This window comes from Echinops telfairi, unplaced genomic scaffold (genome assembly GCF_000313985.2).
Source record: "Echinops telfairi isolate 266 unplaced genomic scaffold, ASM31398v2 ScPeMD7_7469;HRSCAF=8507_0, whole genome shotgun sequence".
Lineage (NCBI taxonomy): Eukaryota > Metazoa > Chordata > Mammalia > Afrosoricida > Tenrecidae > Echinops > Echinops telfairi.
This window is the reverse complement of record NW_022111372.1, coordinates 38,543,338-38,567,137: the sequence shown is the minus strand read 5'-3', so window position 1 is coordinate 38,567,137 and position 23,800 is coordinate 38,543,338. Positions and strand designations below refer to the sequence as shown.

Genomic DNA, 23,800 nt, shown 5'->3' with positions numbered 1-23,800 from the left:
TGTCCCTGTGCCGCAAACCACCGTGCCAGCAGGAGCGGAGGGCCCCGGGGCTCCCAAGCGTGCAGTGACGAAGCCCCGAGGACGCAGCGTCCAGAGAAAGTTCACGCTCAGATCCTGTGCCAGCAGTGTAGGCGTTTAAATTAGTTCGGATTTGGGAGCTCCGGAGTCTCTAAACCTCTGAATCATGCGTGTTCGCTCGCCAATATTACCAGCAAATGAGTTTTGCTATGGTCCCGTGTGACTCATAGCCTGCACTCCATGTACTCTGCGGACCTGCCACCCTTACCCTTAGGGTTAAAATAAGGGATGGGGGAAGCACCCACCGACCACGCATGCACTTTAGAATGCTTAAACACCCCCCTTCACCCCTCTCGTAATGAGTAGCGCCCTGGTGGCATAGAGGTTATGCTTTGGCCCGCGATTGGCTGCGATTGGCGGGGTCTGTGGTTCAAAGCCACCCGCAGCACCGGGGAGGAAAGACTGGGATTTCCACCCCCCTAAAGAATAACAGCCTCAGAAACCTACAGGAGGTCACTATGAGTCAGCATTGACTCACGGCAGTAATTAATTGCCATGGGAAAGAGGAGAGCCAGAGTTGCTGATAGAAAACTTTAAAAACTTGTTATGTTTTAAAGGACAAAAACTTACTGAAAAAACTATTATAGGGGGGGGAAATAAGGGTTTGTAGGGGGTGGGGTGGGGGAGGGAGGTGATAAAGGGGAGCTATTATCAAGGAGTTCAAGAAGGAAGAAAATGCGTTGAAATTGTGGTAGCAATTGTATAACACTGCTTGATGTGATTCAACTATGGCTTGTTAGGATATCTGTAGGAGCTCCCCCCCAAATGATTAAAAATTAAAAAAAGAAAAACACCTCATTGTGATGAGTTTTCGTTGAAAGGTCTGGGACTTTGAACATTGCCACTTGTCCTTTGTAGATAGTGTTCAGAAAACCTCATGAATGCTTTCTTAGCCAGGATATAAATATTTCCGATATTTGGGACAAGGACAAGGAGAAATAAGAAGCTTAGGAGCACACTATTCTACCTTTTAAAACTGCTGGAATAAAACCCAGAGGACCGCCGCAATGAGAAGTTATGAAATGCTGTTGCCGTTCTGATGGAAAGTGCCAGAAACTTGGATTCACAGGTGGAGACAAGCTGGTAGCAGTGACAGTGTGGCTTCTGGAGGCACAGATATGGGTCATGACTCTGCCTGCCTCTTTGTCTCATTAACTGTCTGACACGGGGCAGGTCCCTTAGCCTCTGACAACTCCTTCATCTGTGAAGATTAAAGTTGAGGTAGCAGGTGAAGTGCTTATTAAGATCATATGATAGCTCGAAATAATATTAGTTATTGCTGTTGTTACAATTAGATTGAGGGCTGATTGGCAAGAATGTTGAAAATGAAGTGATATAAGAACGTGATAAAAAGAGTTGCTAAGTATTCGTGCGGCTCAATTTCCTAAACCCTGCTGCACAGGGAGTGTTGATGTTTTGGCCTGAGCAAACCACACTCGCTAAATGCTAGCTCATTAAGTCACTGTTTAAATAAGGTTCACCACCTTGTGTTCATTAAATTAAGAACATATCTTTGTTTAAGATAGAGATGGTTCACTTAGGAGAGAGGATGGCGTGGTGGAGGCTGTTGTCTTCACACCTTTTCAAGGGAAGCCTAGTTGGGAGACACCTACCATTTACTCCTGACCTTGTCTCTATTTTTGTCTGTTTGGTCCTGTTTCTAGGCCATGAGCTGGTATCGTGTCCTTATTCTCCTGGCCAGGAAGTGGGCGGGGCGTGAAGATTGGGTCATCCTTTCTGTTTCAATCCTTCATTCAAGGTGTTGAATTTGTATTTCCTAAGAATATTTGCACTAGCAAGCTTGTTTTGTTTTACTTCTTCCTTTTGCTGTACTTAAGGAAGCCTGATTTCAACTACATTATTGTCCAGGCATAAAACCTGAATAGCAGTTCAAATGCTGCAATACTGTGTCCTGTTTGTGTTTTTATGTGTTAATGTGTGGAACTTTGGAGGGTACCGTATGGGTGGTAGGTAGAAAGAAGCTTTGAGGGTCCTGTCAGGTAAAAGTTGGGCGGTTTACCTGCTCGTTGGTTCATTTCCACCAGTTGCTACTCGAAGACAGATGAGGCTGTTTGCTTCCGTAAAGATTACAGCCTTGGGAACCTTATATAGCAGGAATAGGGAACCTCTTTAGGCCAAGGGCTATTTGGATTTTTAGAACATCATTTTCAGGCCATACTGGGCAAACATTTATTAACTCATCCTTAATATGATGCCTGGAGCTGCTTCTCTTTGGTGAGGCGGGTGACGTTAGCTGGCATTGATGATTTCTTGGGCCGTTTACAGCCTGAGTGCTGGACATTCCCCACCCATGCTGCAGACGGCATTGTGTGGCAATGGGTTTTTTTTTTCTTTCAGTTTGGTGTTAGGCAGAGCTGTAATGGTCTAAGGATACCCTGGTTATTCAATTAAACAATAATCTAGGTATTGCAAAAGTAATTGTGGCTCTTACACGTCTGCCCTTAAATTGTGAGAAGAGAGATTATCCTGGATTGTCCAAGTGGCCACAGGAAATCACATGAATCCTGAAAAGCAGGTGAGCTGAGACACTTAGGGTGTGAAGGACTTAGCTCTCTGTGGCCGTCTTTGAAGGTTGGGGAAGAGGGCCTCTAAAAACTGAGAATGACCCCTGGCCAACCATCAGCACGGAATGGGGGTGGGGTGGGGGATGAGCTCTTTGTCCTGAGTATCCCCAATGACCTGGGTGAGCTGGGAGCACCGTCCTGCCCACTCTTTGAGACCCGAGGAGCCATGCCATGCCCTGACTCCTGTGAGCTCGTAAAGGAGTGTTGTCTTCAGCCCATGAGCGCAAGGTGGGAACTTGGCACGGCAGCAGCAGTAGAGAAGGAAACAGCATGTAATTGAGATTTTTGTTGTTGTCGAGTCTTCGTCATTCGATACCATGCCATTTGCCGATTCTTGTTTTCTGTGTCCTAGCATCTTATTTAGGAATGAGAGATCTATTCCTGTGTTTTTAAGTCTGAGTAGAATCTGTAGGTGAATTGAACAGGTGTACAGGGCTGAAAGCCTGTTCTGTGGTTTAAAAGCTGCACATGCAGCAAGGAGAGGTAATTGTGATGGAGAATTTTGTTGCCAGAAAGTGTTCTGAGGGGTTAGTTCAGTCATTTCAAAGTGTGAGCAAGTTGATAGAACATTGAAGGACAGGAGGAGTTCTCCCTAAGTATGCCATCCCTAACCCAGGTGCTGCCTGTGTTTTTAACCATGTTGTTGTAGGGGCCATCCACGTCAGTTTCGACTCAGCAACCCTTTGCATAGCAAAGCGACACAGAAGCACCAGGCCCGGTGCTATGCTCACATGGTCGCTATGTTGGAGCCACTGGGTCGGTTCATCTTGTTGAGGCTCTTGCTCTTTCTCGAGGACCCCCCTTTACCTAACATGATGTCCTTCAGGGACTGCTGCTCCTGACGTGCCCAAAGCATTATAAAGCAAGTCTCATCACCCTCGCATTTCAGGCGCATTCTGGAGTGTTTCCTCCAAGACAGATTTGTTTGTTTTTGGCACACCGTATTTCTTTCAGTAGTGTCAGAAAACACAATTCAAGTGTATCGATTCTTCTTTCTTTCTTTATAGTCCAGGTTTTACGTGCCTATGAGGCAATTGAAAATACCATGACTTGAGTCAAGCATACCTTCTTAGTTGCCAAAGTGATGTTTTTGCCTCTTAACACTTTAAAAGGAGTCTTGTGTAGCATGCAGTAATACTTCATTTGATTTCACGACTTTGGCTTCCATGAGTGTTAATTGTGGATCCAAGTAAAATGAATTGACAACTTAAAATCTCTTCTCTGTTTACTGTGATGTTGTGTATTGGTCCAGTTGTGAGGATTTGGGGTTTCTTTACATTGAGTTGTAATCTCTACTGAAGGCTTTAATCTTTGATCTTCAGAAACTCCTCCTTACTTTCAGCAAGCATGGGTGTGTCACTTGCATATTCCAGGCTGATAATGAGCCTTCCTCCAGCCCTGGTGCCCTCTTGTTCTTCAGATCGTCCAGTGTCTGAGTCCACATCCATTAAATAAGGATGGTGAAAGGGCATAACCCTGCTGCACACTTTTCCTAATTTTTAAACCATACTTCCTTGTTATCAAATTGATGCCAACTCATAGTGACCCTGTACGAAAGAGTAGAACTGCCCCCACAGGTTTCTGAGACTATTGACTCTAGATGGGAGTAGAAGGCCTCATCTTTCTCCCACAGAACAGCTAGTGGTTTTGAACTGCTGACCATAAGTTAGTAGTCCGATTCCTAACCACCACACCACCAGTGCTACTTTTAAATCCTGCAGTTCCCCCTTACTCTGTTTGATTGACTGCCTCTTGGTCTATGTATAGTTTCCACATGAACACATTTAAGTGTTTTGGAAGTCTCATTCTTCTCAATGTTATCCACAGTTTGTTTGGGCCTGGTGCAGTGAATGCCTTTGCACAATTAATAAAACATAAGTAAACATCTTTTTGAAATTCAGTGTTTTCATTCAAAGTGCATGGCCCTTGTTCCATGTCCTTTTCAGAATCCAGCTGGAATTTCTGGCTGTTCCCTGTTGATGTAATGTTGCAACATTGTTGACTTACCTTCAGCAGCATTTATTTTGCTTGTAATATTAATGTTGTTGGGAAATTTGCGGATTCTGCTGGGTCACCTTTCCTTGGAATGGGAACAAATAAGGATTCCTTCCAGTTGGCCAGAGTCTTCCAGATCTCTTTGCCCATAGAATTCTGCAATACACAAGTCGAGGCTTAAGTTTTCCCTTCAGTTCTTAAACTTGAGAAACGCCGAGTGTATTCTTCTCTCTCCGTTTTCTAACTCTAGTTCTCTGCACATTTCATCGCACTGCTTTACTTTGTCTTTTTGAGCCCCTGATTGAAATCTGCTCAGCTCTTTCCTTTATCGTTTCTGTTCACTTTGGCTTTGCTGCCAGAAGCCCAGCAGGTGCAGAGGGGGATGTGTTGGGCTGCCAACCACAGGGTCAGCCATCAAACCCACTGGCTGCTTTGTAGGAGAAAGCTGGGGCAGTCTCTTCTGAAGAGAGCCCGTGGAGCAGCTCGCCTCTGCCCTCTAGGTTTGCTCTCAGTCGCCAAGTGATTGATGAAGTAGGTTTAAAGTGCTTTGAACTGCTCTATGTTCAGGAGCATGTTTCCGAGGCTTTCTTTTAACCATTTCATGTGTTTTCCTTTCTGTCCTATCTTCTCTATGGCCCTTTGCTCTCTGGGTTGCCTCAGACTCATCTAGTCTTCGGTTATGTCATTCGTGTTCAGTGTATGAAATCTGTGTGGAAGAGATTCCTGTTTGTGCCTGTTCCAAAGAAAAGTGATTTAACAGAATGAGAATTGTATCAAACAATAGCAGTAACATCACCTGCAAGTAAAGTTTTGCTGAAGATAGTTTTTAACAGTTTGTAGCCATACATTGACAAGGAACTACCAGAAACTCAAGCCAGATTCAGAAAAGGTCTTGGAATGGGAAGGTCATTGCTGATGTCAGATGAACCTTGCCTGATGGCAGAAAATAGCCAAAAGATGTCTACCTGTGTGTCATTGCACTCGACAGTGTGGATCCTTACAAACTACGGATCACATTGAGAAGAATAGGAATTCTAGAACACTGTGTTGTGCTTTGTGACGTGTACTGCCTCCTTCTTGGGGGCGGAGTGGGGAAGAATTAAAAACTGGCAATTAAAAACTTGTATTTTACAGCCCATAATCTAGCATCAAGTGTAACCATCAGCTTTTTACAGCCCCTTGGGTCATTCCAGTAATCTCCTAGGGGAGCAGTATCACCCACTTTGGGAAACACTTCTGTACATGGACCCAAAGGCAGCCTTTCTGGGAGGCACTGTGCCTTTAAAATTAGGAAAGATGTATGTCAGGTTTATCTTTTTTCATCATACTTAAGGAATTTGTATCCTGAGCAAATAATCCAAGAAACTGGACTATATGAGAAAAGAAAGTGGCAGCAGGATTGGAGCAAGACTCATTGGCAACCTATGATATGCAGATGATCCCACCTTACTTGCTGAAAGGAAAGAGGACTTGAAGCACTTAATGTAGAAGATCAAAGACTGAGTTCTTTAGTATGGATTACACCGCAATATTAACCAGAATCCTCCCAACTAGAGCAACAAGCAACATCAAGACAAACATAGAAAACAAAGACGTTGTCATGGATTTTACTACACTTGCAGAAGCAGCAGCCACATGAAGCTCCTATTGCTTTGGGCAAACCTGCTGCAAAAGACTTTTTTAAAGTGTTAAACAGCAAAGGTACCACTTTGAGGATTAGGGTGTGCCTGACCTAAACTATGATATTTTCTATCACCTCATATGCATTTGAAAACTAGACAAAGGGTAAGGAAGATCAAAGAGAATTGATGCCCTTGAACTATGGTCATGGTGAAAAATATTGATTCTACCATGCGCTGCCAAAAGAATGTACATATCTGTCTTGGAAGAAGTACAGCCAGAATGCTCCATTGAAGTGAGGATGACAAGTCTTCGTCTGACATACTTAGTACATGTTACCAGAAGGGAGTAGTCTGTGGAGAAGGACACTGTATTAGTCTAGGTACTTTAGAGAAACAAATCCACAGCAACCCATGTATAAGAGAGTTTTATGTAAAGAAAGTGTGCATCACGCAAACATCCCAACCCAATGCTGCCCAAGCCCACAAGTCCAACATTAACCCATTAACCCAACACCAGTCCACAAAGTCCTCCACCTCACAAAACAGAGGCAATGATGCCGACTGCAGGAGGAAAGCTGAGTCAGTGAACGAACAAGCATCTCAGCACTAGCAGGGCTCTCCACACGGCTGCTCCAGCACCCAGGGCTGCATCGGCATAGGTCCATGCGGCTTCTCCTTGGGGATTTCTTGTAGGAAGTCAATCTTGCAAGCTGAAGCAGGGAACTGCTAAGGTAGCTGCACCCTGGTGCCACCATCACAAAGCAAGAGACCTGAGAACTAGAAAGGCGAGGCTCACCACCCATTTATCCCTCCGCCTTTCAATTAGCCCCACATGTGATTATCGCCCAGGTGGGCACAATTAACTAACTCAGACACCATGCTGGGGAAAGTAGAGGGGCAGCAGAAAGAAAGATCCTCAGGGAGAAGGATTGACACAGAGATGCAAAGATGAGCTCAAATTTAGCGACACTTGAGAAGATGGCGCAGCATTAAGTGGCACTTTGTTCTGTAGTTTTTGCAGGGTCATTGTGTTGGGACTGACCAGCAGCACCTAGCCAAGAATGAACCATTGCCAGACTGTTGCTGATTTTTCTCCAGGACCCACAGAAATTCTCTCTGCCTGCTCCATGTCCCTCCAGAGCAAGCATTGCCCTCAACTTTTCTTGGAGCTACGAAGCATTGTACTGTAACCTGTCAAAAGGTCCTATACCTGGCTGGGTGACATGCATACCCAGATTGGAATTCCGCTTCTGACAGGGATTCTCTGGATCTCAGGAATTCTGGGTCACTGCGGCTCTGTTTTTCAGCACCGTACAAACTCCAGCAGTTTTGCTGTTTTGTCACCTCCGCTCTGGGACATACCTGCATCGTGACTGGCCCTCTCTCCTGTACCTCAGACGGGACACTCCAGGCACTGATCTGGGCAGGCATTTTTCTCTCCAGGATCTATGTCCTTCCTTGCTGGTAGCTAATGTCTTGAGAACCATTCTGTTATATATTGTGGTAGTCACCTAATCTGGTGTCAGTTTAAGGATTAAGAGTGTAGGGGTGGAGTCTAGGCTGCCCATCTGGAGATAGCCGATGAGACTTCTGTGTGGGCATGGCCTTCTCCTGAGAATTCTGGGAAGCCTGGTACTTCTTCCTTGGAGGTGGAAGACACCTCTTTCTCTCTGCGACTCCCTGGGAGACATTGCAGAAGACAAGCCACATGGATACAACCAGACCTCCGAAGCCAGAGAAGCCACAGAGAGACCCCTGCCAGCACTGAGATGTTTACAACGCCCCTGGATCCAAAGACTTTCTACCCACTGGCTTGTGATCGTCCTGCGTTTGGCTTCATTGCATGTGTTTTGTGAGTCTGAAGAGGACTTTATAGATTGAAATTGGACATATGGGCTGATATCAAACTTATGGCCTTGGACTGGACTGGACTAGGTTGGAATGTTTTCTCAATGTTCCTCTTGTATTTAAACCTCTCCCTTATATACATATGTGTGTCCATGGATTTGTTTCTCTAGTCTACCCAGACTAACACGCATTTTGTCTGTTGTTTTTTTTTTTTGCTTCATGCAATCCAGAAATTAATTCTGATCCCTATTACTTCACCTTGGCCTGATGTCTTAGTCCTCAGGCTGCTTGCTGAGTTTTAGAATAAGTCTTGTGGAACTGTCCTTTCAGTCTTTATGCGCAACTTCTACGAAACCACCACCACCACCAGAAAATGAAGCCACAACTGCACTATTCTTTATAAATTCTCTTTAGATCTTTTATGAGTAGATATTTTACTAATGATTGAGGGACTGGTTTGTGATATAGGCAGGTAGGAGTTTGTGAAGAGGATACATTTAAGATGTTTTCCCGTGGAAACATGTTTTTCAAATGAATTGGCTCTGTGAACCATTTTCTGTTTAAACTGCAATGTTTCTGGAATAGAGCACTAATTTTTGTTAGTGTACAGAACATTGTTTCTTTTTATATTTTCTAGGGTTTTTTTATTTGAAAAAATTATGAGATGGTAAAAATGTAAGTAGTATCAAAGGTATGAGAGTTAAAATTGAGCTGTTACCCTACATTATTTCACAAGTATTTTTTGGTCAGAGAATCATTCTTACGAATTTCTTGTATGTCCTTCCAGAAAATTTCCCCACATCACCCCCCCCCCCTTTTTTTTAAACACGAAGACTTTGCACTGTAATCAATTTTCTATACTTTGGTTGTTGGGTTTCTTTTTGTTGTTGTAACATTATACTTTTGTGGCCATACTCTATTAGCATCTATGGTTGCCTTTATTTATTTATTTAAATGTCTGCGTTGCCGTTAGGACCCCCAGTGTAGTGCTCTAAACCCCCGGCAGGAGAAAGGTGAGGCTGTCTGCTCCTGTGAAGATTGACAGCTCTGGAAACCCTAAGGAGCTATAAGGTCACTGAGTGGAATCAGCTTGATGGCAGTAGGTTCATGTTGTATATAGTGTATTAATCATCGTTCTCTGTGTAACTACTAGTGAACATTAGATTATATAAATTTTGGTTTTACAAGGTTGGCACACATCTTTGCTTTACATATAAGGAGAATATTGATCAATTTCCGAAATACGGTGGTTGGGTCATGTATGCATTTGAAATGTTTGCAGCTGGGATGAACAATCTGGAGGAGAAAACTCATGCACACAAGGTTACGATGGTCCACGGAGGGATTGGTCACTTCGTGGACTTGCTAGGAGGGTCATGCTTTACAGAAGACCAGAAGTTTGCGCATATAGTGGCACTGTGGGTTAAGGCAGTTGGCTGCTAACTTTAAGGTTGACAGTTCAGACCCCACTGGTCATACCCCAAGAGAAAGATGGGGTGGATTGTCTACTCCTGTGAAGACTTACAATATTGGAAATGCTGCATGGGGTCACTATGAGTCAGGATCTGCTCGATGGTGATGGGGGAGGGTTGCTTATGTAAGTTCCCTTCCCTCCCGGGGGATTTTGGAGAAAAAGAAAAGACAAAAAGAGCAAAGGCATAGAGGAACAGGAGGGGAGGCATTTCTTCAAACAGCTGTCACAAGGGTTGAGAGTTACAGTGAGAGTCCCAGAAAGCTCCCCGTGGCAGTTAGTGCAGCAGAAACCTGCTGCTAGGAATATGTAGTTCACCCTGAGTAAAGCCACTGACTTTATAAGCCAGGTCAGTGAGCAGTAGAGAGGCCAACAGCAGGGAGACCAGCTGTGTATTGCTGAGGAGTGGGCACGGCCAAAAGGAGGCTTGTCATAAGGAAGCTGGAGGAGGGACGCTTGCACAGGAGAGAGAAGGGCCTGTTTGCTCGCACAGCTGAGAGGACCTGAACAAGCTGTACTGCACCCGAGGAGCCTTCCAGATTTTGCCTACATGCTGCTTGATCCCAAGTTGTAAGATGTTGATGCTGATCCTGTTACTTCCTTAATACACAGAGAACCAGACTCACTGCCATTGAGTGGATGCTGACTCATAGCCGCCGAGGCTGTAACTCTTTATGGGAGTAGAAAGTGCCATCTTTACCCTGCGGAGCAGCTGGTGGTTTCAAAGTCCTTGCCAACTCATAACCCCTATGCCACCAGGGCTCCTATTTCCTTGATAGGCACCTGAATTCTAAGTGTGGCCATTGCAACTCACTGTCACACTCAGCAGACAAGTGGAGAATGCTATGGAGGGGAATGGCTCTTGTCTGAAAGCGGGAAGAAGTTGGAGTGGGGCTATGATTTTGATGTTCACCTCATAGAAACAGCTTCATGGTGGTCCTGGCTCTGATCTTTAAGGAATTTGGGTAATTTCTGATGTTCCTGCAGTACAGGGTCATTATTGCTTTCTTTTCTTTTTAAACTGGTATGTTTTGATATTGTTTCTTGCTGTGTGGTTAAGCCACCATTTAGACACACTAAGAATTTTATTTTCAGGAATTGCTTTAAAAAAATTAGTTTGTTTTAACTATGTTAACTTTTTACCTAAGTCAGATTTATAAAACAAAGTATAGTCAAACTAGCTTTCCTGTCCCTTATACTCTTTATACGTTACATGTTTTTCTTTATAAATAGTGTGTGGTCTAATCTACATCCCCCCCCCACCAATTGAAACAGATTGGTATGTGTATTTATGCCCCTTCCCCATGGTTTTTAAAAACTAGGGCTTATTGTATGTACTGTCTTCCTCTTGACTTTTTTTCAGTAATATAATTTTGTTCAGTAAGAGAATAATATAATATTCTGGAGATTTGTTCTGGACTAGTATATAGAGATAGTCATCTTACCTTTTTTTTACAGCTGTCCAGTATTTCATTGGTAGATATATAATAATTTGACAGACATTTGACTGGATAGACATTTGGGTTTTATGTGTGTATGTGTTTTACAGAGTCATAAACAAAATAGCCTTAAACATAGGTTCTTTTATTTTTACCTTTGTATTTTGTCAGAAAGGTTCCTGGAGTTGGAATTGCTGGGTGAAAGGTTGAATTCAACTTTTAAGTTTGTGTAGCAGCTATTATTTTAAGCTACCACTTTAATAAAAAAGTTTTAAGCAACTTCCATTAAGGCTTCAGTGACAACAATGCTTTTGCTATTTTCTCTGATGTTAAATTTTTGTTTCTGTATTGAAAGTTGTGTACTATCAGTGGATATAAAATGGTGTGTGTGTGTGTGTGTGTGTGTGTGTGTGTGTGTGTGTGTCAGAAACAAACCAATCACATGGGCCCTTAGAAACATGCCCTCTGGGTCACTTGCATTTGCTGTTTCCCTTTATTTAACAGTAGGTGGTGCTGTTGTAACACCGCCGCTAGGAAATGTAACCAACGCCTGCTGGCTCTGCAAGTCGCTGCGCCCTTCTCTTTGGAAGAGCAGGTCTGGGGCTGCAGTTTCTACACCTTTTCGTCTCCCAAAAGAGAGATGTCACATAAGGGGAGTTCCAAGAAGTAACTCCGCATGAAGAATGGAGCCAGCCCTTTTTGGTGTATGCTCCTCTTTGTGGGCCTGTGGAAAATGGGGTGTAAGGCTAGTGTATTTATCCCCTAGGCCCCCTCCCTCATGTCCCATGAACATTGTGCCTGTTCTCGTAAAGATTCACAGTTTTGGAAGCCCAGAGGAGGAGCATGTTGATGGTAAGGACTGAGAGAGTGAAGAAATGACCCATAGCTTGCAACCTCAGGAGTCCAAGAGAGAGCGGGAGAGAGAGAAGACTGCTCCTGGAAATTAAAATCAGAAAGGGACTTCGATCAGGAGACACAGAGAACTGTAGTCAGTGTGGCCCACATTCCTGCACACTGCCGACTAGGATGGGTGGGGGTGGCCCTCTCAGTTTCCATTGAGAGCTTGGGAGTGCTCACAGCCTTGGTCTTCAGACCAGCCCAGCACATTCTGAGGATGCACCACTTGAGGACAGGCTCATCCTCTCCTGTAGCATCCCTGCAGGGCTGCAGCTAGCTTGGGTATGCACAGCAGTTTCCCAAGGGGCACGTCTACGCTGCCCTTTATGGTTGCCATGAGTTGGCATCGATTCAGTGGCAGTGGGTTTTTGGTACATCAACAAATTAAAAATATTAAAAAATTTACCTCAAGAATTGAAATGACATCTCTTTTAATGGAAGTTTCTAGGTGGCAGTGCTGGGCTTCAAGTCTTAACTAGGATTTTTAAATTTTGGAGAGAAGATACTATCAATACACTTATTATGCTTGTTAATTTCTTTCTTTTAAAAAATCATTTTTATTGAGGTATGCTTGTTTCATTACTAGATTCTTATTATTATTTCGTCGTTAGCAGTTTCTAAATTTCATCTATAGTGACCCACAGATTTTGCACAATGGTATTGAACATCAACAAGTGATTTATACAATGTGTGATACGCTTAATAGTGGCAAACGTTGGAAACTCCCGCTCTGGTTTGAAAAGACAGTCATTCCTTTTGATTTTTTTTTTCATTTGTAAAATGAAAGGATTTATGATCCCAAAATGTATTGTCACTGTAGTATAAGGAATTATATAGTCTATTAGAAATGTAACTGAAATAGATGTTCATTTTGTGCAAACAGGTTTTTTGATGATTATCTGTAAATATGCAACATTTTAAAGATGCTCTGTGAAAATGGCAATTAAATATTTACTCTGTTTACTAAAGTTTTCACTTTTTACTTTTATAGAATTAACACTGAATCCTCCGGAAGGAATTGTGGCAGGTAAGGTATTAATGCTCATTTTTTAGACTCCTGATTGCCAAAGTTGCCTTCAGAGTTACAAATAAAAATTGCATTTCTTTCTTTTTTTGCTTTCTTTCTCTATAGGCCCTATGAACGAAGAAAATTTTTTTGAGTGGGAGGCCTTGATCATGTAAGTAAATCGCATGTGTTTATTTTAAAGGCTTTATTGGAAATAGACCTATAATTCACTTTTGTCACTATGTGCATGACCAGAAGAACCACTTAGAAAAGAGGATATGGTCTAGAAAAGTTTAGCTGAATCCCCCCCCCCCAATTTGTACAGGGTAATACTGTATTTAATATATAAGGTCTTGTCTACATGAGTTTAGTTACAGGAACTAATAAAGTATTCTCTCATTGTCTCTGTGTGTGTATATATGTATATACTTGTATATATACATATATGAAGGCTAAATGACTTTTAGCTCATCTCTAGCCAGTTGATCTAAAAGCAATGTTTGTGTGTGTGAGAATGAAATGTCACTGTCCAACCAATAAAAGGTTTAGTTTTAAGTATTATCCATCTGTAGAGTTTTAAAATAATTTTGAAGTTGTGTGATGTCCGAATGTTCTTTAGAGAACAGCAGTGAGAAGTACATACATCTATATATGTGTATATTTTCTTTTTTTGTATTTATGTGTATATTTTCTTAAACATTTTTTTTCCTCAAGAAATTGGGTGCCATGATTATGGGGACTACCAAATCCAAAATCCATTAAGTCAGGCAGCAGGCAAGAGACTTCGTAAGCTTGTCTTCTGTTGGTCAAGCATGGAATCAGTGCAGAGTGAAGAGAGATCAGTTAAAATACCTATTTTTAGAATATATGCCTCTAGGCTATACATATATAGATAGCTTGTAGGTAGAATACCCCTTTAGGAAACTCTTCTTTCTACTGATAGTTAGACTATATTATATTATGGAAAGTGATTACATTATATTGCCTTAGAATTACATTGTGGGATAGCAGGTAGTCTAGGTTTGGCAAAGCCACTGGGAACTGTCACCTAGCTCAGTTGATACATAAAATTAACCATTATTAGTGGTCCTAGTGGTTGAGCCTAACATTGCATGGGTGGCTTTGGTTTCGAGAAGTCTTATGAGCCCAGCTTTGACAGGTAAGAAAGGATCCTTGGATGTGGCATCTGCTTGGGGTATGTGGATGCAGCATTGCTCCTGCCCTATAGCCGGACAAGGGTTGCATTGTCTTTCCTCCTCCATCCTCGTTCCTTCCCATTCAATTCTTAGTTTTCATCTCCCTCTCTGGGCCTTTCTTTGTCTTTGAGACAAGACATGGCTTACTTCTACTGGCAGGATGAAAAGCATGTCCCCCAGCCCCATTCTGGAAGATTGTAACTGGATTTGATGTATCGAACCTACAGTGGTGTTACTTGAAAAGAGAAGGGATGAGAAATGAGTGGATGTCTGATTCTAGAGACTTAAGAGCCCAATGATCCAGGACCTTTGTTCTTCATTCTCCTATCTTAGAATGTGAATTCAGTGCATTGTGGTGAGGTAAAATTGAAAGTTTGGGGGGGGTGGAATTAGAAAGTTGAAATTTATAATCACTCTCTCATCAGTAAAATGAAATGTTTCCCCTAGCTTGAAAAATTCTCATGTTGTATTTTGTTGGACTGGCCCATGAATGTAGGGAGGGGAGAAGAAAAGGATAAAAAACCGCTTTGGAGAAGAAATATTCCATGTGATATGTTAAACCAAAACGGGGAAAGTAGAGCCAGAACAGGGTTGACAGCAGATCATGACTGCTGGCCAAAGGAGGGTGCGAGGAAGGAGAGGAAGACGGGAAGAGGGAACCCAGCACGGGGGTGTGTAGTTTGGTTCTGTTTTCCCCAGGAGGTTAATTCTGTGCTTGGGCCTAAGTGTGAACTAATATACATGGTGGTATAAAAAATAAATTATCAGAGAAGGTTTGATTAGTATTTTTCGTAAGCAAAAGGAAATTGCATGATAGGATTTTGCAAGACCCAACTGTTTCTTCATAGCAAATACTTTTTTTTTTTGTTGAAATTATTATTATTATTTTTTAACATTTTATTAGGGGCTCATACAACTGTTATCCCAATCCATACACACATCAATTGTGTAAAGCGCATTTGTACATCGTTTCTCAAAACATTTTCTCTCCATTGAAACCCCCGACATTAGGTCCTCATTTTTCCCCTCCCTCCCGGCTCCCCCCTCCTGCATGAGCCCTTGATAGTTTATAAATGGGTATTTTGTCATATCTTGCCCTGTCCGACGTCTCCCTTCATCCACTTTTTGGTTGTCTGTCCCCCAGGGAGGAGGTCACACACAGTTCCATGTAATCGGTTCCCTCTTCCCTACCCATTCTCCCTTTACCCTCCCTGTTTTGCCACTCACACCACTGGTCCTATAGGGCTCATCCGTCTTGGATTCCCTGTATTTTCAGTTCCTATCTGTACCAGTGTACCTCCTCTGGTCTAGCCAGTCTTGCAAGATAGAATTCGAGTCATGGTAGTGGGAGCGGGGAGGAAACCTTTAGGAACTAGAGGAAGGTTGTATTTCTCATCATTGTTACATCGCACCGTGACTGGCTCATGCAAATACTTTTTTAACAACACTGTGACTATACACACGGACTTCTCCAGAGGGAATACACAGAAGTCAGATTGACTATCTATGTGGGAAGAGCTGATGGAGAGGCTCGATGTCAGCACTAAAACTAGGCCAGGGTTGATTGTGAGACAGTACAGTTGCTCACATGTAAGTTCAGGTTTAAGCATAAGAAAATGAAAACAAATCACAAAACCAAAGTACTGTATTTCACCCGAATTTCGAGAACATCTCAAGAAAGATTTGCTGCATTGAACACTAATGACAAAAGACCTGATGTCAGAAGCATTGTGCAAGAAGAAAGCAAAGTCATTAAAATATAGGGAAGAAAGAAAAAAGATCAAAGTGGATGTCAGAAAAGACTGAAACTGGATCTTAATTGTAGAGTAGCTAAGGCAAAAAGGGAAGAAATTACAAAGTAAGAGTTGAACAGAAAATTTCAAAGGGCAGCTTGAGAAGCTAAAATATAATGAAATATACCAAGACCTAGAGTTAGAAAACCAAAAAGGTAGAACATGTTGAACAAATCAAACTGAAAGAAACTGAAAGAACTCCAGAAAAAAATCAAGTTGCAATATTAAAAAAAAAATTCTATGGGAAAATATTGAACAATGAAGGAGAGACATCAAAAGATGGAAAGGTTACACATTCACTGTACTAAAAAGAACTAGTTGACCTTCCGTCATTCTAAGAAGTAGCATATGCACAAGAACATATGGGACTGAAGGAAGAAGGGCAAGCTGCACTGAAAGCATTAGCCCAAAATGTGGCTCCAGGAATTGATAGTACCCACTGAAATGTCTCCTGATCTATGCCAGGAAATTTGGAGGACAGGTGCTTGGCCAATGTATCCACTCCCCAAAAAGGTTCCAACATACTGTGCAAATTATAGAACACTATCAATATCACACGGCAATATAATTTGGCTGAAGATCAATAGTTGCAGCAATACATTGACAGGGAACTGCCAGAGGCTCAGGTCTGATTCAGAAGAGGATGTGGAACAAGGGATAGCATTGTTAACATCCGATAGAGCGTAGCTGAAAGCAAAGCATACCAGGACGGCATTTCCTTGACTGTGTGGATCATCACAACCTGTGGATAGCATTGACAGAATGGGAATTGCAGGACACATCATTGTGCTCATGTATACTTTGTGCATGGATCAAAAGGCAGTTGTGTGAACAGAACAAGGAATACTGCATGATTTAAAATCAGGAAACGTGTAGATCAGGGTTGTATCCTTTCACTATACTTAATCTGTATGCTGGGCAAAATAGAGAAACTGGATTACATGAAGAAGAATATAGTATCAGGATTGGAGGAAGGCTTATTAACAGTCTGCAAATATGCAGATGATACAACCTTGCTTGCTGAAAGTGAGGAGGACTTGAAGTACTTGCTGATGAAGATAAAGGATTGCGGCCTTCAGTGTGGGTTATAACTCAATATGAAGAGGTCCAAAATCTTTACAACTAGATAGGTAACATGATAAGTGGAGAAAAGATTGACATTGTCAAAGGTTTCATCTTGCTTAGGTCCACAATCCATGCTGATGGAAGCATCAGTCAAGAGATTAAGTGCCTCTTATTGCATTGGATAAATCTGTTGCACAAAACCTCATTAAAGTATTGCAAAGCAAGGATGTCACTCTTTTTTTAAAAAATAAATCATTTTATTAGGGGCTCATACAACTCTTATCACAATCCATACATACATCAATTGTGTAAAGCCCATTTGTACATTCATTGCCCTCATCATTCCCAAAACATTTGCTCTCCAATTAAGCCCCTGGCATCGGCTCCTCATGTTTCCCCTCCCTACCTGCTCCCCCACAAGGATGTCACTCTTGAGATCTAAGGTACATTTGACCCAAGCCACAGTATTTTCATTTGCCTCATAAGCATGTGAAAGTTGGACATTGAATAAGGATGATCAAGGAAAAATCAATCCACTTGAATTCTGGTGCTGGTGAAAAATACTGAAAGTAACATAGACTACCCAAAGAACAAAGAGATAGGTCCTGGAAGGACAGTCAGAGCGCTCCTTGGAGGCAAGGATCACAAGACTTGTCTCCCGTACTTTAGCTCTGTGTCAGGAGCCCAGTGTCTGGAGAAGGACATCCTGCCCTGGTAGAGCGGCAACAAGGAGGAGCTGGACGGACACAGTGGCTCCAGCACTGGGCTCGGACATCAGAACAACTGTGAAGGTGCTGGCATTGGGCCTGGTGATGTTTTGCTCTGTTGTACTTAGAGTTGCTATGGGTTGGAAGGGAACCCACTGGAAGATCACTGTATAAGCTAATACACATGTTAGTGTGAGATATAAATTGCTGTTAAATATTGTCGGGTGGGGGGGGGTGATTAACACATGAAAATTGATTTGAAAAGGAGTATTTTTCATAATGATTTAGAAAAACCACCAATAAATACCATCCTGATAAGTACAGGATGCCTAATTTTTGGGTATGTACTTTCCTGAGAATTTGTACTATTGTATAAATTTGTACTCTTATTTGCGTGAACCTATGATTCACATTCTTTCTGGAAGGAGGCTGTATCTACAGTCTATATTTGTGTCTAGTGTGGTGGTACTGCCTGGTATATCCCTACAAAAGCCAGTGTAGAACTGACAGGGCCCCTCACAGGCACTAGCACCCTCCATTACGTTGCTGGCATTGCTCACCTGTGGCATAACAGCTCTTTTTATTTTCAAGAAACATGACATCGTATTATAGGGACAGATTTCTAAGGTGCTTCATGCATTTGCTAGATCATGTTCATTCTTTTTGTACTAACACGTACTCTGCACACACACCTCTCCCCTCCTTGCCCTTTCCAGAGTATCCAGCCCACTATTAGGTAAACTAACTGTTGGCCATCATTTCTAAGTGTAGAAATGCCTGGGTATTGTGCAAGGGTTTACACCTAAAAGCTCTTCTGTATTTGTCAGAGCTTGGTGTATACAGGTCCACAGCCGAGGTATTTAGAAGCCCATTGAAAGGGCAATGTAGCCCTCTAGTTGTGTGTGTGTGTGTGTGTGTGTGTGTGTGTGTGTGTGTGTGTGTTTTAAGTGTCTACTGTTAATCTGTTATGCTAACTATTGCTAATTTTAAATAAACAGTATAAAACGAATATCTCAAAAACATGTCTTAAAAAAGTCATTAGAGCTATTTTTAGGTAAAGCACTTTTATGTTTGAGTAAGGCTTTTGCGTGAGTATGGAATTCCCCTGCTTCAAGATCCGGGTGAGTTTGTGGGTCTTGGTCATGTTCCAGATCCTTTCACAAGTCAGAGGCCGTTTACAAATGTACTTAAAACATCTATTAAGGACTTAACTGTCCTCCCATTGATTGGTCTCACCCTACTATTTTGGCAGACAGCTGGCGCAGTGTTTCTCTCCCTTAGTGATAGGTCTTTTTTCTTTCTCATTTTAGTCTTTGATGGTTTCCAGGGTTTCCTTTAATACCCTAGTATTTCTGAAAACCCTGATTGTGTAATTTTCTTAGAGTGTAATGCTATCAGCCTTTGCAGGGGGACTTGTTTATAAGGCCTTCATCTTTTGGGGGCTGTGCAGTAACCAAAAAAACCATCTTTTCAGATAATCACGCAACAAATAAATACTAAGGGCCTGATGGGGATGCAGGTGTGCTATGGGTGGTGCCACATCTTACTCCAAAGCAATGGGGATGAGGCACGAGGATGGGGAATGTGACAAATTAATAAGTACGACGAACTAAGCAAAGTTGCTGCTGCCTGCATCTTTAATGAAGAGCACGTTTCCAAACAACACTTTCCAGTAACAGCCTGTTGTAGAGCCAGAGATTGGGACAGGCCGTTGGAAACTAGCTTTCTTTACTCTGCTGAGCTTATTGTGGAGCTTGAGCAGGGGACCCAGGAAGAAAGGACTCCATTGCTGCTATGCACGATTGGCCTCTAGGTTAGTTAGGGACTGTCTGAGAATGTGCTGGTGGCAAGGCATGGTCTTTGGCCAGTTACTGCCCTCTGACCTTCACTTATGTCGATCAAATTCAGAAGCCCAGTGTTCTTTATAACAAACAGCTGAGGTCCCTCCAGCTCCATGGCTCTTGCCTCTGAATCAGTTCATTGCCACTCAGTTGCCAGCTGTGGTCTTTCACAGTAGATTTAGTGGACATGCTGCTTTTAGAGTATATTTCTGTGGACTGTGGAGCCAGTCATGTCCAGGGAAGGGCAGCTGTTCATTGTCTGTAGCTGGAAAGACCCATAGAGTCTTGCTGTCCTGTTTGTTTTGTCCCAGCATTCTTGAAGTGTCTAGCTACTTAAAACATTTATTTCTGAATGTCTTCCCATTGATCTGGCTCATGACCTAACTGCCATCCCCTTTTCTGATAGGATCCTCCTTTTATTGAATGATTGGGGACCCTTGATTGACCCCCACTTCTTTCCTGTTAACTGATGGACCTTGAAGGCTTAGTGGTGAGGTGATTTCCCAAGGTTCTCAGCTGGTGTAGGACTTTCAGCCTGGGTTCTCCTCTGGCCATACTGCTAGCCTGTGCTCAGGGAAAAAGTTAGGATCACAATGTGTTAGACAGGGTGCTCCAGAGAAATACACACACACAGCACAAAACAATATAACGGCTAATTAGTCCACACAGCAGTACAAAGGGCTCAGTTCAACTCACTTCCATGGAACAGTTAATATACTGGAAGCCCTTCAACTCACAAGGGCTGCTGGGTCCAAGGCCAAGGAAGCAGACAGCTGAGTCTTCCCTTTAGCAATGCAGGCAGGCCTGTCACAGGCAGCAAACAGCAAGGCAGGTCAACAATCAGCAGCTCAGCTTAGTGAAGCAGACCTGGATGGGATGTCGAACTCAAGCCATGCAAACGACAAGATCAGCCAGCCTCAAGCTCAAGTGATGTATATACCTCAGCAGTGTGGCGAAGCAGGTCTTGAAGGAACCTCAAGCTCTAGCAACACGATCCATGGGTTGGGCGTCCCACAGGTAGTGTAGCTCACAAGTTGAGGCAGAGAACTAGCTAAAGTAGCCGCATGCTAGTCTGATCACCAGAGAGCAAGAGAGAGGGGGGCAGGCCTTGCTGAGCCATTTACCTCTTTGCCCTCCAATCAAACTGTGACCATATTAATCCCACAGGCTCCTATTGGCCAGGTTGGCACAATAACCTACCCATCACACACAGTAACCACCCTTTATATCAGGCTTTCTAGGGTATGACAGAGGGTCACAGCATCTCGTCCATATGGTGTCCTGTTAAAATTCATCTGTGATATTAAAATATCTATACAGTAATTCTTATAGTGCATGCCTTGATTAGTGGTCCCGAGCCTAGAAACAAGTCATTGGAAAGATCATTGTCCAATGTAAGTTAGGGAACATTGACATAGCGCCTTGGTTCCCTTGACAGGGAAAAGGAAAAAATGAAAAAGAAAACAGCGCCCCCCAGCCCCCACAATGAAAAACTTTTGTACTCTAGCCCACCATAATCCAGGAGGAAGTATAGGTATCTACTTTTGCAGCCTCTGGATTTACAGCCCTCCCCAGGGGATGGTACCACCCATTTTTTGAAACAGATATGGTGGAATGCCAAGTTACCCTAAAAAGATTTAGGTAAAACCTACTTACTGACAGGGAAAAGCAGTCTACGATGCACTGTTAAATAGAAACAAAAGAAAAGCAGGTGCCGTTGTGTTTCTTTGTCTCATGGCAGCCTCGTGTGTCAGAGAGAGCTGTGCTCTGTAGGGTTTTCAGTGGCTGAGCTGGAGGAAGATTGTCAGGTATCTCTTCTGAAGTGCCTCTGGGTAAATGTGAACCTCTCACCTTTTGGTTAGCAGGCAAGCATGTTAACTGTTTATACCACCCAGGGGACTCCGATTCACTGGAAAAGTTCATGTAGAACAAAAGGCCCAAACCAGTAGTTTTAACATGGGGACAGATTTGCTCCCCAAGGGATGTTTGGCAATGTCTGGAGGCACTTTGGTTTTTCACAACTGAGGGGAGTATGCCACCGGCATCTAATGGGTAGAGCCAGGGAGGCTGCCAAACTTTCTACAGTGCACCAGGCAGTTCCCCCAGCAGAGAATTATCTGGCCAGTTGTGCTTGAGAAACCATGCTGTAGAGCACAATGCAGCCTTATTCTATGTGCACTTTAAAAATGGCCTATTGAGAGATAATTTATAAATCTAAATAGTCATTTTAAGTGCATAAACCAGCAATTCCAGAGAATCTCTAGCACAGTACATGTTTAGAACATTTGCACCCTCGGTCTTGGCAATCACTAATATGCTTTCCGTCTATTTGCCCTTTCATGTAAATGGACTCCTAAAGTGTATCATCTTGGTATCTGCGTTCTCTACCTAGCATCACGTTTTGTGCTGGAGTGTTCTGTTGTGTGGCTGTGACCGTGTCTTTATCAAACGTAGTAACAATTGTAAGCATGGTACTGGACCAGGCATTGTGTCCTTTTGCTGTTTGGAGGATTGCTTTGTGTTGGAACTGACTTGATGGCCCCAAACACCGCATTTCGTATTACTGTAGTTACTCTACATGAAGGTTTTGAATGAGTGGTACAAATGGTTCATGTGCTCATGGCTCACCTAAAAGTCCAAGGTTCGAGCTCATCTGAGGCATCTCAGAAGTTTGGTGTACTACTTCTGGAGAAGAATCGGCGATCCTGTGGAGCACGGACATATTTTCACACAACATGGGCTCCCCCTGAGTGGTGGGGCCCACTCAGTGGCAGCCGCACTTTTTTCAGTCATTAGAATACTTCGTAATGGTGTGAAACCTTTATTTGGCACTACTACGCTTTTCCAAATGAAAATGAGAGGCATCTCTCCTTTTCCTCCCCACTTCCTGCTCGGCATTGGTTCTTTACAGGAGCATTGCCTGCAAACTTGGGACAGAGCCAAAGGAAGAACACTGGGAGCCTGGTCCAGCACACCCAGGCTGCGGTAGGGCCCCTGTTGTGGCAGAACACTGGAGTGAGACATTGGTCCACTGTGCTTGAGGCCAAAGCATTCAAGGGCACTTTGCGTTGAATCACAACTTCTTATGATCAGTGTTCCCTTTCCAACCAGGGGATCAGGATCCTGTGGGCAGGAACTTCACCTCATCCATTTTTGTTGACTTCCCCATTGGGTCTGGCATGGGGACTTCATGCAGCAAGTGCTCCTTCGGTCTCTGGACCGAGAAGGAAATGGGCTAGCAACTAGCAGCTCGGCATGGTGTGCTGGGCCCACAAAAGTTCCACAGGAGGGGGCGGGGCCCTCTGTGGTAGTCCCTGCTCTCTGTTGACAGGGGATAGGGAAGGGGTGGCACTGCAAGAACTTTTTGCTGGATTTTTTGATTGAAGAAATGGGACACACCTGTGTTTGACCCAGGCCCTAATTCACCATGCACACCTGCATGCTTTATATACTAAGGTGGAAAATGACTCCCTAGGAGGAGGAATGTAGTTAGAGCAGTGGACCTTTCTTGTCTGTGCAGCAGGTGACCATGATGTCTAGGGAATACTTGTCCCTTAATGATTCAGTTCAGGTTTAAGAAGGGATTAATAGGTTGACACCACCCCCTCATGTGTTACTTTGTCATACATACTGTGGTGGCTTGTGTGTTGCTGTGATGCTGGAAGTTACGTCACTGGTATTTCAAATGCCAGCAGGTTTACCCAAAGTGAACAGGTTTTGGCAGAGCTTCTGTAAGAACAGGCAGAATTGTCTGTCCACTTTAGAGGAATTGGCCACTGAAAACACTATGAATCTAAACATTGTCACTTAATGAAAACATAAGGAACAGATCAGAACATTGCCAGAGATAGTGCCAGAAGATGAACTCCTCGCTCGGAAGGCCTCACGTGTGACTGTGGATGAGCTGTCTTCTCAAAGTAGACTCCATTATAATGACCCTGATGTAGTAAAGCCTTTGAGACCTTCAATTGTTGATGGAGCATGAATCAAAAGGAGGAGAAGCCGTTGCAAACACGAATTGATAATTGGAATGTAGAAGGATGCATGTTGGAGAATGCAAACCATCAAAAAATGAAATGGAACACACAAAAATTGATAGTCTAGGTGTTAGCTGAAATGGACTGGTTGGGGCCATTTTGAATCAGAATATGATATGGTTTACTGTGCTCAGAATAATATAGTCAAGAGAAATGGCTTTGCAGTCATGATCCAAAATGACATCTCCAGAGCTATCTTCAAGTACAGCGCTGCCTGTGA

General features: G+C 43.1%; 1 protein-coding gene across 2 annotated transcripts in view; it reads left to right on the top strand.

Moving 5' to 3' along the window:
• UBE2G2 (ubiquitin conjugating enzyme E2 G2) overlaps window positions 1-23,800 on the top strand; it is a 42,683-nt gene that overhangs the window by 349 nt on the left and 18,534 nt on the right. The window contains exons 1-3 of one of the 2 annotated variants that reach the window (XM_045284817.1): window positions 1,801-1,837; window positions 12,927-12,962; window positions 13,068-13,113. In XM_045284817.1, coding sequence (XP_045140752.1) covers window positions 13,073-13,113 — 41 coding nt within the window. In that variant the 5' untranslated portion in view covers window positions 1,801-1,837; window positions 12,927-12,962; window positions 13,068-13,072. Of the gene's footprint in view, window positions 1-1,800; window positions 1,838-12,926; window positions 12,963-13,067; window positions 13,114-23,800 lie in introns of those variants that run through there. The other variant, XM_004696892.2, reaches the window with a different exon arrangement.